Source organism: Patiria miniata, unplaced genomic scaffold (genome assembly GCF_015706575.1).
Source record: "Patiria miniata isolate m_02_andy unplaced genomic scaffold, ASM1570657v1 HiC_scaffold_22, whole genome shotgun sequence".
NCBI classification, from domain to species: Eukaryota; Metazoa; Echinodermata; class Asteroidea; order Valvatida; family Asterinidae; genus Patiria; species Patiria miniata.
The window spans coordinates 10,217,367-10,230,436 of NW_024037061.1; the positions used below are offsets into that span (position 1 = coordinate 10,217,367).

At 42.4% G+C, this 13,070-nt stretch overlaps 1 protein-coding gene across 4 annotated transcripts in view; it reads right to left on the reverse strand.

Moving 5' to 3' along the window:
- LOC119730970 (synergin gamma-like) overlaps positions 1–13,070 on the reverse strand; it is a 31,626-nt gene that overhangs the window by 5,003 nt on the left and 13,553 nt on the right. For 3 of the 4 annotated variants that reach the window (XM_038204044.1, XM_038204043.1, XM_038204042.1), the window contains 7 exons: positions 12,760–12,982; positions 10,986–11,187; positions 9,263–9,412; positions 6,599–6,739; positions 2,073–3,506; positions 976–1,094; positions 256–406 (listed from right to left, as the gene is read on the reverse strand). In XM_038204044.1, the coding sequence (XP_038059972.1) occupies positions 256–406; positions 976–1,094; positions 2,073–3,506; positions 6,599–6,739; positions 9,263–9,412; positions 10,986–11,187; positions 12,760–12,982 (2,420 nt within the window). The remainder of the gene's footprint in view (positions 1–255; positions 407–975; positions 1,095–2,072; positions 3,507–6,598; positions 6,740–9,262; positions 9,413–10,985; positions 11,188–12,759; positions 12,983–13,070) is intronic. The other variant, XM_038204045.1, reaches the window with a different exon arrangement.

The window sequence follows — 13,070 nt, forward strand, 5'->3', positions numbered from 1 at the left end:
GTGCTTGGCCAGTGTTAAAAAAGTACGTTTGAAACCGGTCAGGGGCCTGGTCACTGATAATATTTATTCCCTTAATAAAGCTCATTGCCAAGTTTTGACAAACACACGCAGTTCCTGACTGGCAACGTAAATGCCGACTGGTTGGCACATGATCCACATGTATTGAATATTCGAATACACGATCAAAACCAAGGTCTAGTAATCGAATACTAAGTTATTCGAAAATGCACAGCACTATCAGCACTTTTATTTTACCCGTGAGATATTCTGCTCCTTCGGATGACTTGATGACTTCGTTGCAGATGGAGGAACTGCTGATGTCGTTGAAGATATTGTTGGCTTTCTTGACAGCTTCGTGGCATTTCTCCAGGCAACGCTGCCACTCGTTGGCATGGCGATTCTCATCCTGCAAAATACACAAAGCAAAATGTAGACATTTTATTTTCACATTATATTGTTCTCATCAAATAAATAACACTTGATTTCACTCAAATGTTTGACATTTAAAGTTTTCAAAGAGCTTTTAAACCAGTACCCGTACTTTTAAAGGTATTTGCTATTCTTTGTTCGTTTGAAGTGATAAAATTTGTCAAAATCTTAAGAAGGGTGCATAAAACTAACCTGTTGACATTTTAGCTAAGTGGATACTGTTTATTTTCAGAAAACAGAGAAAACATACACAATTTTGTTGGGCCTCGTAACTGAAATCCATTGCTTATGCACATAAAAAAGTGTGCATGCTGGCACATTTTTTGAAACCATCTTTAATTATTATTTACTTCTGAATGGTTCTGTTTTAGGTGGAATAATTTCAAAAAGTTTTTGATACCAGTCCTATCTTCACTTTTATCAAGATTTCTGTCATTTACATGTAATTGGTACATGTACATATAGGTACTTTTCCAGGTACATGTAACTGCGAGTGATCCTACATGCTTTTACCATTCAAATTGGAAAAAAAGATGAATAACATACATCAACGTTGCCGACCACTTCAGCGTATCTGTCTCCAATCAGACTTGATCCAGCGGGGACCAGAGGGACCGAGGATATGGCCTGGTAGGGTACGATAGAACCTGATGGGGTGGGGGGATCTGAAGATAAGAACAAAACATTACTGTGATAAGATTTTATCTTGCATTCATAAATACCTCGGACAGTTTACGCATTCCTATTGGTCGAGAACCCGTCACGTGGCCGGTCTTAAACGGATGATAAAGACATGGCTAGCTGGTCTTAAACGCTTTTCCAGTGTCACATGAAATTTTGACTCCTATGAAATCCGGTGCCTTTTAAAGTTTCATTGGCTGAACGTTCAAATTCCTCCCGTATGCATGCGCAATGTACTACTAGCGAATCAGTATTTCATGGTCCAAAATTCACACTTCACCAGCCCAGCTGCGTTTTGCGCGACATCGCGCAGTATGCGCGACGGGCACGCCAATGTCCCTATTAGGTAACGAGTTGTGGAGGGGCATTCCATATTATAGTCAGAGGGGTGTTACGTAAAACATGATGTAAAATTGTTGAACAAGATGGTTGGCAACGTCTAGTTTTTGACTTTTTTTTTATTTTGGACCGAAAAGGTATTTATGAATGGGAATAAATGTGTGTTCGGTCGGTATTAAACACTCTGTTTAAGACCGGTTTGACTCTGGATGGGCGATAATTACCCTCGGCTTCGCCTCGGGTAATTATCGCCCATCCAGACTCAAACCGGTCTTAAACCATGTAAACAGAGTGTTATAATACCTCCCAAACACACATTTATTCCCTTAAAAAAAAAATTTAAAAAAGCTGCGACAACAACAGAGCACAACTTAAATTTAATCAGGCTGTTCTTTGTCAAGTAGGGGTGTGCATCGGAACCGGGTACCCGAGTACTTGACCGTAGCTCTAGGTCAGAAACTGGTTGCAGATTATGGAATCGAGTACCTGCAACTTTACAAATTACTTGGTAACTTCGCAGAAAATAAACAAGAACTGTTTTGAATGCCATACGTTAAATGCAGTGTTGATTTTCACTGATTCAAGACAGTTCCTCATGGTTTAGGTTAATGAATTCAGTTTACCTTGCTGGATGGTCTGGTTGACATTCTCAACTGGACTGGTCATATCTGCTGGAGCACTGCTGAACTCACCAAAGGAATCCCCTCTACCTTTGCTGTCCATCTCTACCGACCTCCCCAAGGTCAAATCGAGGTCAAAGGTCTTCAGGTCAAGCCTGTCGATAGACTCTAGCTTGGAGAGTTTACTGTTCTGCGACGACTGGAATGCGTTGGTGTGTGCGGGGAGTTGAGGCTCCGTGGGCGTGTTCTCAATCTCATCGCTGGGTTCGTTTTCTCCAGCATCTTCTAGATTCAACATGGCAACGGAGCCGTTGTTGATTGAACCTAGAGCATCGAACTCCATGCCATACAGATCACTGGCGGAGACCGGTTTCTTCATGTTCCCACCGTTTTCATCATCTGGTTTGTTGCCAAACGGAGCAACGGAGAGCGAGTCCATGACTTGGGGAGGAGGGTTGGTCTGGAAGTTGCCAAAATCATCCTCGGGTGGTTCCCGATCGTCAGCACCTCCTAGAGCTCTGAAGATGCTGTACTTATCCTCAGAGGAGCTTGTGCTTGCCGAGTCAGCCTTGAGACTGAAGACATCAGCGCGTTGGTTGGAGGAGCTAGGGGGCAACGGCATGGCCTGTTGGAAATCGGCAAAGCCGTCAGACTCGGGTAAGCTGGAACTCAGATTGATTGTGGGGAGTGCCGGGGAGGGTTCAAAGACTGAGGTGGGAGGGGTGGGTCGTGCGGAGGGATGAGTATCCTCAAAGTTGGCCTTGAATCCTGGCATAGGCTGGGTGGCTTCTCTAAAGTCTGTCAGGGAGTCTGAGGAGGGGACTTGAGCAGCAACAGACGGTGTGTCCTTCGGGGGTTCTGCCTGCTTGAAATCATCAAAATCGTCCCCTGACACAGTTGTCTGAGTGTCTGGGATCTGTGGCATGGGGCCAGTGAGTTCCCGAAACGCTGCGTACTTGTCACCTTCAGTGGGTTGCATCCCCATCAAATCAGACTCAGATGCTGAGTGCTTGAAATGAGCAAAGTCGCCAAACTCGTCGTCTTCTTTAGCCTTCCCTGCTCCACCCATGCCGATGGGTCCCGTCTGGAAGCTCCCGAAGTCATCCGCGGTGGCCGTCTTCCTCCCAACCTTCGGGAAGACCTTCTCAAAGTCCATGTGGAAGAGGTCAATCTTCTGCTGGTCCTCGTGGGAGTGAGGAGCCGCCTTTCTTTGGCTTAGGGAGTCGAACGAGTGCATGCCAGACGATGCAAACTTGCTCTGTTTTGCCGCGGCAGAGCCAGCTGAGGACAGTGTGCTGGCGCTGGTGCCTTTCGGGGGAGCGATGGACGGGAAGGAGGGGAGGAGGTTGGGGGTCTTGGCCGGCTTAGGAGCTGACTTGAAGTCATGGAAATCATCTTCTTCATCATCATCTTCTTCTTCTTCACCCGGTGTGCGATCTGCCAAATTCAATAACACCCAGTCTATCAATTAATGCAATAAAATGAGGCTTGATCTTTCTCTAGCGAGCTGAGTATGTTTTAGATTAAAACTAGGACCGAAATTCATGGCACTGCTAAGAACAAGATTTTGCAACAAGACTGTAAGCAATAAGCGCAGCATAGAAAAACCCTTCCTTCCGATTTGCTTCAAACAGCTACAAAACAAATCTGCATGCACAGATTTTCTGTATTTTTAGTTGGCACAACTTTTCTGCAAACAGTCATGCAATGCCATGAACATTGGTCATCACAGTACCACTAGTAGTATTTTCAATTTAACCACATTTAAAACTCATATCATGCAAAAATTGAGACATATGTACACTGAAACATCAGAACCTGGCACTGATGTGCAAAAGGAATTGTACACATTAAATAGGATAATGTGAAAAAAAAAATTACCATGAACCAAACTTTCTTTGACAATAGCAGATGTGAATTACATGTAACAATGGCAAATAAAGAAAATGTGCAAATTGAGGCAACAACGAAAAATTTGGTACACAATTTTATATTTGGAGAAATAAATAACAGCAAATGACAAAGGACTGGGGTTCAGCCATGCAAAGTTCAACAAATCTTTTGACTTCAAACGATGCGTTCACATGTAAACTTAAAGGCAAGTTAGAATTGGTAATAACGGGGTATAACCTTGCTGAAAGCAAAGTGAAGATAAAGGGGCTTGTCCCAAATACCGGTACCTTGTGAAATTAATCCCCCAACAATGACTTCCACTGAAAAATTGAAAAAAAATTCCCTAAAGGTGGTTTTGAAAACAAATTTTCTTGTGGGCACACTTTTTCAGTTTAATACAAAACCCAAAATAGTGGGGTTTTTTTTGATAATGTGTACATGTACATAATGTAGTAGCTACTGATCAAACGGTTCAACATGTTAGTTCTTGTGTTCCCTGCTTAAAATTTTGGGCTATTTTGTCGCTTCAAATGAAAAACAATGCACAGGAACAAATGATCCCATGTACTGGTACCTTTAAATACGAACGCCGAGTTACATGTACACTACACTTCTGCTGCCGATTTCACGAAACAGTGCGTAACTTAAATGTACTCCATGCGTAAGATTTACGCAACAAATATATTGCGCAGCTGTGCAATAAACTTACGATCAAGTTCATGAAACTTGGCGTAGCTGTGCAACGTTTTAAAAAATCTAAACATCTCGGATAACAGCATTTATGATGTTGATGTTGATGTTGTTCGTTCATGAAACAGTCGTTGAATTACCTCGGCCCACCATTTTGAAAACAGTATTGTCCAACTCTCTTCGGAATTTTGCAGCAACTCTATAATTACTGTCACAAGTAAAATAGCAATTCATTTACTTCAAGCACAAAGCTGTGAGTGTCTTAGTATCAACCTTGGTAAGTTGTGCAATAACGGGCTCCACGACAATCACTATTTGCTAGTAAATAGGTAATTTTCGATCGCTACACCACAACTTACACCACCTAAAATGATCGCGCAAGTTACACCATAATTTGTTGTGTAAGTCGCGGACTTACGCACTGTGAAACTTTCGTGAAATTGTCATAACTGAAATGTTGCACAGCGAGAAATGTGGCTCAACTTACGCCATAAATTGTGGCGCAAGTGGACTTATATATACATGTATACGCAATTGCGTAAATTTTTGTGAAATCAGCTGCTGCACAACTGTAAACTACATGTACATAATATTTCCATAAGCTACTTTCATGCACGTCAATCTGCTCACTTTTAAAAAAGATTTCAACCGATCGCAGTACACACATACCGGTAATCATGAATAATCACCAATGTTCATGCTTAATCATGTTAATCATGAATATTAATGAAAGTCAATCATGTAAAAGTAAATAATGAATCAAGTGATAAATCACAAAAAGAAAATTCAAAAGTTAATTAAAGATGATAGTATGTGGTTCCAAAGAAGTTTGAATTGAATTTTTTTTTCAAATTTTTTGAAAAAGTTTTGCTACTCAGAAGGCAAGGCATATGCTGCAACAAACCATTGATATGTGACCTGAGTCAACAATGTCAGCTCATATATTCTATTATTAGGAAAAAAGGTGTATTTAGAAATGACAAAAATGACAAAAAAGTAATAACACCAACACCAGCAAAACAACTTCACTACAATTTTCACCAAAGACAACCAAAATGTGCAAACATGCAACTAGACACAGCCATGCAAATTTATTTCTCTTCTATTGCTTCTACTTGTACACTAACAAATATAACTACCAAAGAAAATCTCTCCCATTATTAACCCTAACCCTCCTCAATCCTTCAAAATCAACCAGGTTCTTCGGGGATCGCAGAAGATTGAGGCTGTATGCCTTTTGAGGGGCCAGTTGATTTTGGAGGATGCATTGTGTCAAGGTCTTCAGCTGTACCTTGCAATATTTATGCTCAGCCATGCATAATTGCGGTTCACATTATGCTGGATATCATCTGTACTTTTTAGCCTTCCACCGCTGTGACCTGGGTTCGAATCCGGCCTGGGCTAACATGTTGATTGGGTTTTCAGTCCCTGCCGGATTCCGTGGGTTTTCCCCAGATATTCTTCTTGGGTTTTTCCTCCCATCTCTAAAATTGAAGTTTCTTATCATTGTCTCCTCTCTACAGGTTTCATCAGGCTTGCGGGCTACACTTCCTAGGGCGCTTTTGAGGAATCCTTGGTTTCATTACCAGAAATAAGTAATAATAGTAATTATAATAAATGTCTTAATCATGTTAAAAGCGAGTTGCAGGATTTGACGGATTGAGGCAGTAGTCACCCCTCCACTGAAGAAATTAAGAAAATAACAGATGATGTTGGAGGATTGAAGCAGTCCCCAATTTTGACGTGGAGGCAGTTGGAACATTCTGCAGGATTGAGGATGCCAAAAGGGCTGAGGGGGTTAGGGTTAAAAAAGAAGCCTAGATACGGTAGATCTAGGAGCTTGAAGCCAACACCGGTGTGGAGTGGAGTGGGGTTGGGATGGGGACAAGGATCAACAAAGGGTTGGATCCAGAGCCGGCATCGTATTTCTTTTCATGGAGACAAACCTGACATGGACCCCGAGGAGACAGACTCCTGCGAGCGACATGTGAGCTTATCATAAATGGAGTTGGGGTCCCAGACCAGCGGGGAGCTCCTACCACTGGAGGAGTCCGCGGGGGAGCCCGCAAAGATATAGCAGTTCTCCTCTGCAAAAAGTGGTGGCAGCAGTGGGATCAGGCGAGGAAAAGGTTATTGTGATATAGAAAAGGTTAGTTAATAGTTTAAATATTGCATCCAGGTGAACAGAACTGATTTGGCACATGTCAGGGTTAACCCGCCTTTGTGCTCTCTATTGACTAAGATAACGTGACCTGCCATAGCATAATGAGGAATAACCCCCGCCTTTGACTTTTCCAGTCATGTCCATCATGCTTAAGTGCAAATCATTGGCTTTCCAATGATACCAAATTTATTTCTGTAGCTAAATTTATTCCAAAGATATGCCGCAGAAACTTCAACAGTGTCCTGCCTATCTTCTCCAACCTCATTTCGAGAAAAATGGCTTTGAAAAAAAAAAATATGCATTGCGCCCTTTAACGTCAGTGATAAACGTTCTGCAGTTTTTCCACTTTTTGAGGCATTTTTCCCCAACAAAAATGCATAGTGTGAATCTTGGATACATTGACTACTCAAAAATAAAAAAACAACCAGTATCAATTTTGACATGATTTTTCTACTATGTCCGACTTTATGCATCGATTACTCAAAACAAGGTTTTGGGGGACATTCCTCATTTTGCCTCAGTAGGTCAGCCTCTCTACATTTCTGCTGTTTTTGCCGGCATTATTGATGCCCAGAATTTCCGTACTATTTTAGAGTTGAAAACGCATCCAGCCCCGGCCTCTATATTTGAGTTTCTTGCCAGCATTACTTGTGCAAGGGTGGATTAGTGTGGGCGGGGGGCTACAGGGGCCATGCCTGCTCTTCCCCCCCCCCCCCCCCCAATAAAGTGCCATTTTTATGAATTCGATCAAAAGACAACCATCTTTTATATCAATGGTATTCATCCCCTTTCCTCTACAGATTTGTGAGGTATTAATACAAATGGTAATTCACGTAGCAAAAAGGTGAAAAAAGAGCAGCCCCTTCAAATGAGGTCCAGGCCCCACCCCTTGACTGCAGCTTACTATCGCCTGGTACTCCAAGCCTAGCAGCTTGCACCTAATGCGAACTGAAATTCAGATACGATATTTGACTTGTTTGCACTTTACAGTTTTGCATTAGTTATTTTTAAAAAAAATGTCTATTTCTTGGTTCATCATAACTTTGACAGCATTTCATCAGTAGCTTCTGAGCATCATTTTTACATTGATAGATATTTCAAGCTTAAGTGTAGTAAGGCTAAAAGTTCAACTTAAAACTCAACAAAAATATCAAGAAAGTCTTCTCTTTCAAAAAAAGCTTTTTCTGCCCTTTAACCCAAGTTTTAAAATATCTTGGTTCATCATAACTTTGACAGCATTTCATCGGTAGCTTCTGAGCATCATTTTTACATTGATAGATATTTCAAGCTTAAGTGTAATAAGGCTTAAAAGTTCAACTTAAAACTCAACAAAAATATCAAGAAAGTCTTCTCTTTCAAAAAAAGCTTTTTCTGCCCTTTTACCCAAGTTTTAAAATATCTATTATACATCTATTGACTGCTTCGAGTTGTGAAGCAGAACTAGCCTCCGAGGTGCTCCATGGAGCATTCTGTTTTCCTTAGGCAAAGCCGAGGGAAAATAGAACGTCGGTCGCAAACCGACTGTTTGGGCATACCCCAGTTAAGAACTGGAGTATACTGGAATAAACTGGGTGTTAGATGCTCCCTAGAAGTTAGTGCCCATCTCAATTCATATCAGGGACGAGTTCCGAACAAGTTACGGACATTGCATTGGGTACAAGTTGCAGGATTCTGAACAACTTCCCTGCAACCTCCCGTAATGAAGTTATCAGTTTTGATGAGTCAAACAGGTGCTTAAAACATTTTCCCGGAACGTGTCCGGGACAAACGCAGAGCTTTTTTTATGGACAAAGAAAATGATTCTACCCGTTATTTGTCCGGAACTCGTCCCGGATATGAAGTGAGACGGGCCCTTTCAATGTTGGGGGGTCAAGAGTTAAAGCTGGAGTCCATCATTTGCAGCTATCCAAAAAGTAATTGGCGTAATTCTTGTTGAGAAACATACTTGGTTGAAAGATAATAAGGGGACTAAACTCCCTGTGAAATTATTCTTTCTGGAAAGCTGTCATGTTGAAGAAATCAACAAAAGAAGCCGTTTCCAACAGTGCTTCTTAAGATGCACCGTAGGAAGTTTAAATTAGTAGTTCGTTTTGTTTTGCGGCGAAGCGCGCGCACGCATCGGCACGACGCACACGCGCTTGCTATAATTCGTCGGATCAGTGCGCGACATCGCGTAGCTGCAATCGGCTCATTGAGAACGTGTCTCGGACGCTGAATTTAGGCCCAATTTAAAACATGATTCCAGCAACTTTTGATTTGAAATCGAGATCCTAGAATGCTGTTTTTCTCGGAATATACAGCTGAAGCTGAGCTGAAACTTCATCAGGTTAGTTGTTAAGCACCCTTCTTTAGATCTTGAGCACGTTTGTTGCTTCAAAACGAACAAAATGCACAAATTACAAATGATGGACTATACCTTTAACACAACGTTGGTTTTGATTCCTACCTTCTTTTGGGAACTTTAGAGTTGAGTCCATGCTGAGTTCCTCTCGTCGCAAATCGTCATCAGCCAGTTTGCGTTTGTCCGAGAAGAGAGGGGAACCGAAGTCTGGTTTGCTCCGGGAATGGTCATGATCGGGCTGATGACCCGGGGCATCTGTGGAAACAACGATAAGAGATCACTGTCAGGGTTTCCAATCATTAACCCTAACTCCCTGGGCCTTTTTGCTAGGATGTAGCCTCAATCCTGCAAAATCATCCAATTGGCCTCATGGAAAAATAGCATATAGCCTCAATCCTGCAAATTCCTCCATTATTTTTTGAATATAGTCTGTGGAGGGGTCACCACTGCCTGAATCCTGCAAAATCCTGCGGCAGTGGCTTTCAATATGTTGAGGCTTGGCCTGTGACATCCTGGAGCAGTACGGAGGATTTCAAGCATAATCCAGGCCTACATTTATGTATGGCTGAGCAAAAAACAACACAAGGTCCGGCCCAAAACCTTGACAAAGTGCATCCTGCGAAATCAGTAACGAACGCACTTTTACCATGTAACCTCAATCCTCCAAATTCCTCCACTTTGGCAAAGAGGAATTTGAAGGATGCAGGGCAGTTATTTAGTTTTGTTTTAATAAAACAAAATTGCCTGAGTTTTTCCAACATATTTCCTCGGGAAATTTCCGAAGTTCCATAAGAAACATTTTCACTTTTATAACAAGGTTGCTGGGAAGTCAAGAGGTGGTTGCAGCAAAGCAACTAAGATACTGATAACACACAGGTAACTTGTTGACAAGCGAGGGCCTCCCTTCTCCCCTTACAGCCATCCTTTCCTCACCATAAAAATAATAAAGATAATAATAATGGGCAATTAAGAACGCTCTTATTAGTAAACTGAATCACAGCGCTTACAGTTTTATTATTACCTCTGATCATTGGGCCAATTAAACATTCCAAATACCATCTCAGCTCCCTGGGGAGTATACAGCTCGATGCTGCCTGTTACTTGTTAGGCGCAAGCAAGCTTATTCAATCACAATAACCATCTCTGCCCTCACAGGTACCCATTTACTCCTGGGTGGAGAGAAGCAATGAGTGACAAAGTGCCTTGCCCAAGGGCACACGCACCATAACCCCGGCTGGACACGAACCCACAACCCGCAGCTTGACCCACAGACCACGAATCCAGTGCCCTTAACCACGAGGCCACAGCACTCCACCATATGCAACAGACTGGCAGCCTGTGCTAACAATTATCTTTAATTTATTTGCATTTTCTGTCAAATTCCCTGAATTTTCCCAAATTGTTGGTGTTTTTCTCATATCCCCTGAGTTTTCCCTGACTGGAAAATGAAACTCATTTTCAAAGTTCCCTTATTTTTCGTACGTGACGTTACGTGCAAAGCACACGAGCGCATTATTGGCTCGCCCGGCGTGCAATCTTTGAAATGCACGCGCAGTACGCTGTGAATAGCCATTCAGCGTCATTTACGTCATCATCACAGCCAGGGGTTAGTGTAAGGAACGAGCACGCGCCCCTGGAGTCGAGGCTGCCGATGCGTTGAATGTCTCTTCCAGTGGTCTCCCTCAACTCTCCCTTTATGACCGTGGAGGGGGTACTTCTGCACGGAGTCCAGAACAGTGACTGACCATACGCCTCTTTTCACTGCCGATGATACACTACTCAGTTCACAAACTCAGTAGACTCGAATACAAGCCTGTAGCGGACTTACTTGATTTGCCTGGCTTGATCCGCTGTGCTTCCTGGAATGGAGCAAAGTCTTCCTCCCCGACGCCAGATGCTGGTGGTTGGTTTGACGGCTGGAGAAGAGACTGTTGGTTGGTCTGGGGCCCTGACTGTGTCTTGGGTGTTATTACAGGGACAGGTGCTTCTCTGAAGTGGTGTAGCGCCTCAATGGAGGGTTGCTGTCCATTCTTAATTGGTATAAATAGAAAAGACAAGTTGAAAAAATGCAAAGTTCCAAACAAGCAAGTGATAAAAAGTGGCATTGGTGGTTGATTCAATATAGATGCAGGTTGTGCCACGCCTACACAGTAACATTAATTCTCCTAGTCTTCTGCACTTTATAACCCTTAAAGTTTTGCAAAACCACTTTTGCCCAAAAGAGTTGGTGCCGGCAATTCAAATTCCTCTGAGATAATCTTCTGTTGAGTATGGATAACACTTCAAATTCCTGCTCAATTCTTTTGTCAGTTTGTGTGGTTAAGCTCAGGGCAAGCAGGCAGATTCAGTCACGCTTCACTGCTCTTCACAGTGCTGTTTTTTTGTGTGCAGTGACTCTCTGTGTGACAGTTACTCTGAGATAATCTTCTGTTGAGCATGGATAACACTTCAAATTCCTGCTCAATTCTTGTGTCAGTTTGTGTGGTTATTAAAGCTCAGGGCAAGCAGGCAGATTCAGTCACGCTTCACTGCTCTCCACAGTGCTGGTTTTTTTGTGTGTGCAGTAACTCTCTGTGTGACACAGTTACTTTAACACTTCATATCCCTTCACCTGAAACTGACTTGCAGGGTTTTACATACTGCTCTGAATATTAACCAGACAAGTTCTAACCACTGATAACTGGCACGTATTTGATACAGGTTTAAGTAGCTGAATCATGGTTAACTATTGTCCGTTATCGAACCTGTTATTAAAAGTCTCCTGGTTTACTCATTTTTGTTCTGTAAACAATCTTAACCACCAGCGATTTTCTCTCCAAACTTCAACTAATATTTCCTTCCTTGTCTTTTATCCAAGTATTCTTGGCTCACTGTAACAAATGTAAGGTGATTGTACTGGCTTCTAACGACTCCTACATCACTGAAATTAACAGTACACTGTACTATACCCTTGAAACTCTTCAACATTTACCTCCAGAATGCCCTATGATTATTGCACGGACGTTGGACATACGCGTGCAATGAAGTCACATTTCGAGGAACGTCAAGTGAATCCTTTGATAAGGCCAAACAAAAAAATAAGTCGGTCTCTAGTCAGCGCGCGTGTCGATTTTAATCATGCGCGTCGATCTTTTTTTTTTCCAAAATGTTCCGCGGTAGCTCCAACAGCACCCTCTATTTCCGCACCTCCTCAATTTTTTTTACCAAAGAGCACCAAGAAATGGGAAATTGCACCAAGGCAAATGATCGAAAGCACCAAGGCAAATATGGAGGACACCAATGTACATGAGGATACCCAAAAAGCAAAATAGTACCCCACCTTGTCTGTACAATCCAAGCTTGAAGAAAAAAAAAAAAAAAAAAAAAAAAAAAAAAAAAGACGCGTCAATTCCGGTAACTTTGGTCTGACCAGAGACCGAATATTTTTTTTGTTTGGCCTAAGCCCAATGAGCATCCTCCAGATGCTACACTTAGAATCTCTACTGACTGGGGTTAAGCATCTCCAATTGCACTCAATCGACAGAGCACTGCTTGACTGACCCAAAAAAATTGCACTAAAAGAGCAAGGGTAAAATTAAGTTAAAAACAGCTTTCAGAATCACCTGTACAAGAGCAATGAGGCCCAGTGCTATGTACAACTCCAGACGGGTCAGTTGTCCAGGAATGGTCTGATTGGCTAATCCCCAGATGTGTCCAAGCATCGGCTTGTCCAGTCCAGACAGCATCAGGATGGGGTAGAGCAGGTGGGTTTCTATCCTGTCGTCTCTGAGTGAAGCCTCTAGGACTTGGCGGTAGAGTAGAGGGAGGCTAGCCTCATTCGTGCACCTGTTACAAAAATCCAATCAATTAAGGAAAAGGTCAGGGATCACAGAGTGACTACGTATCACAATACTAAGGTCATGTAAACATATGC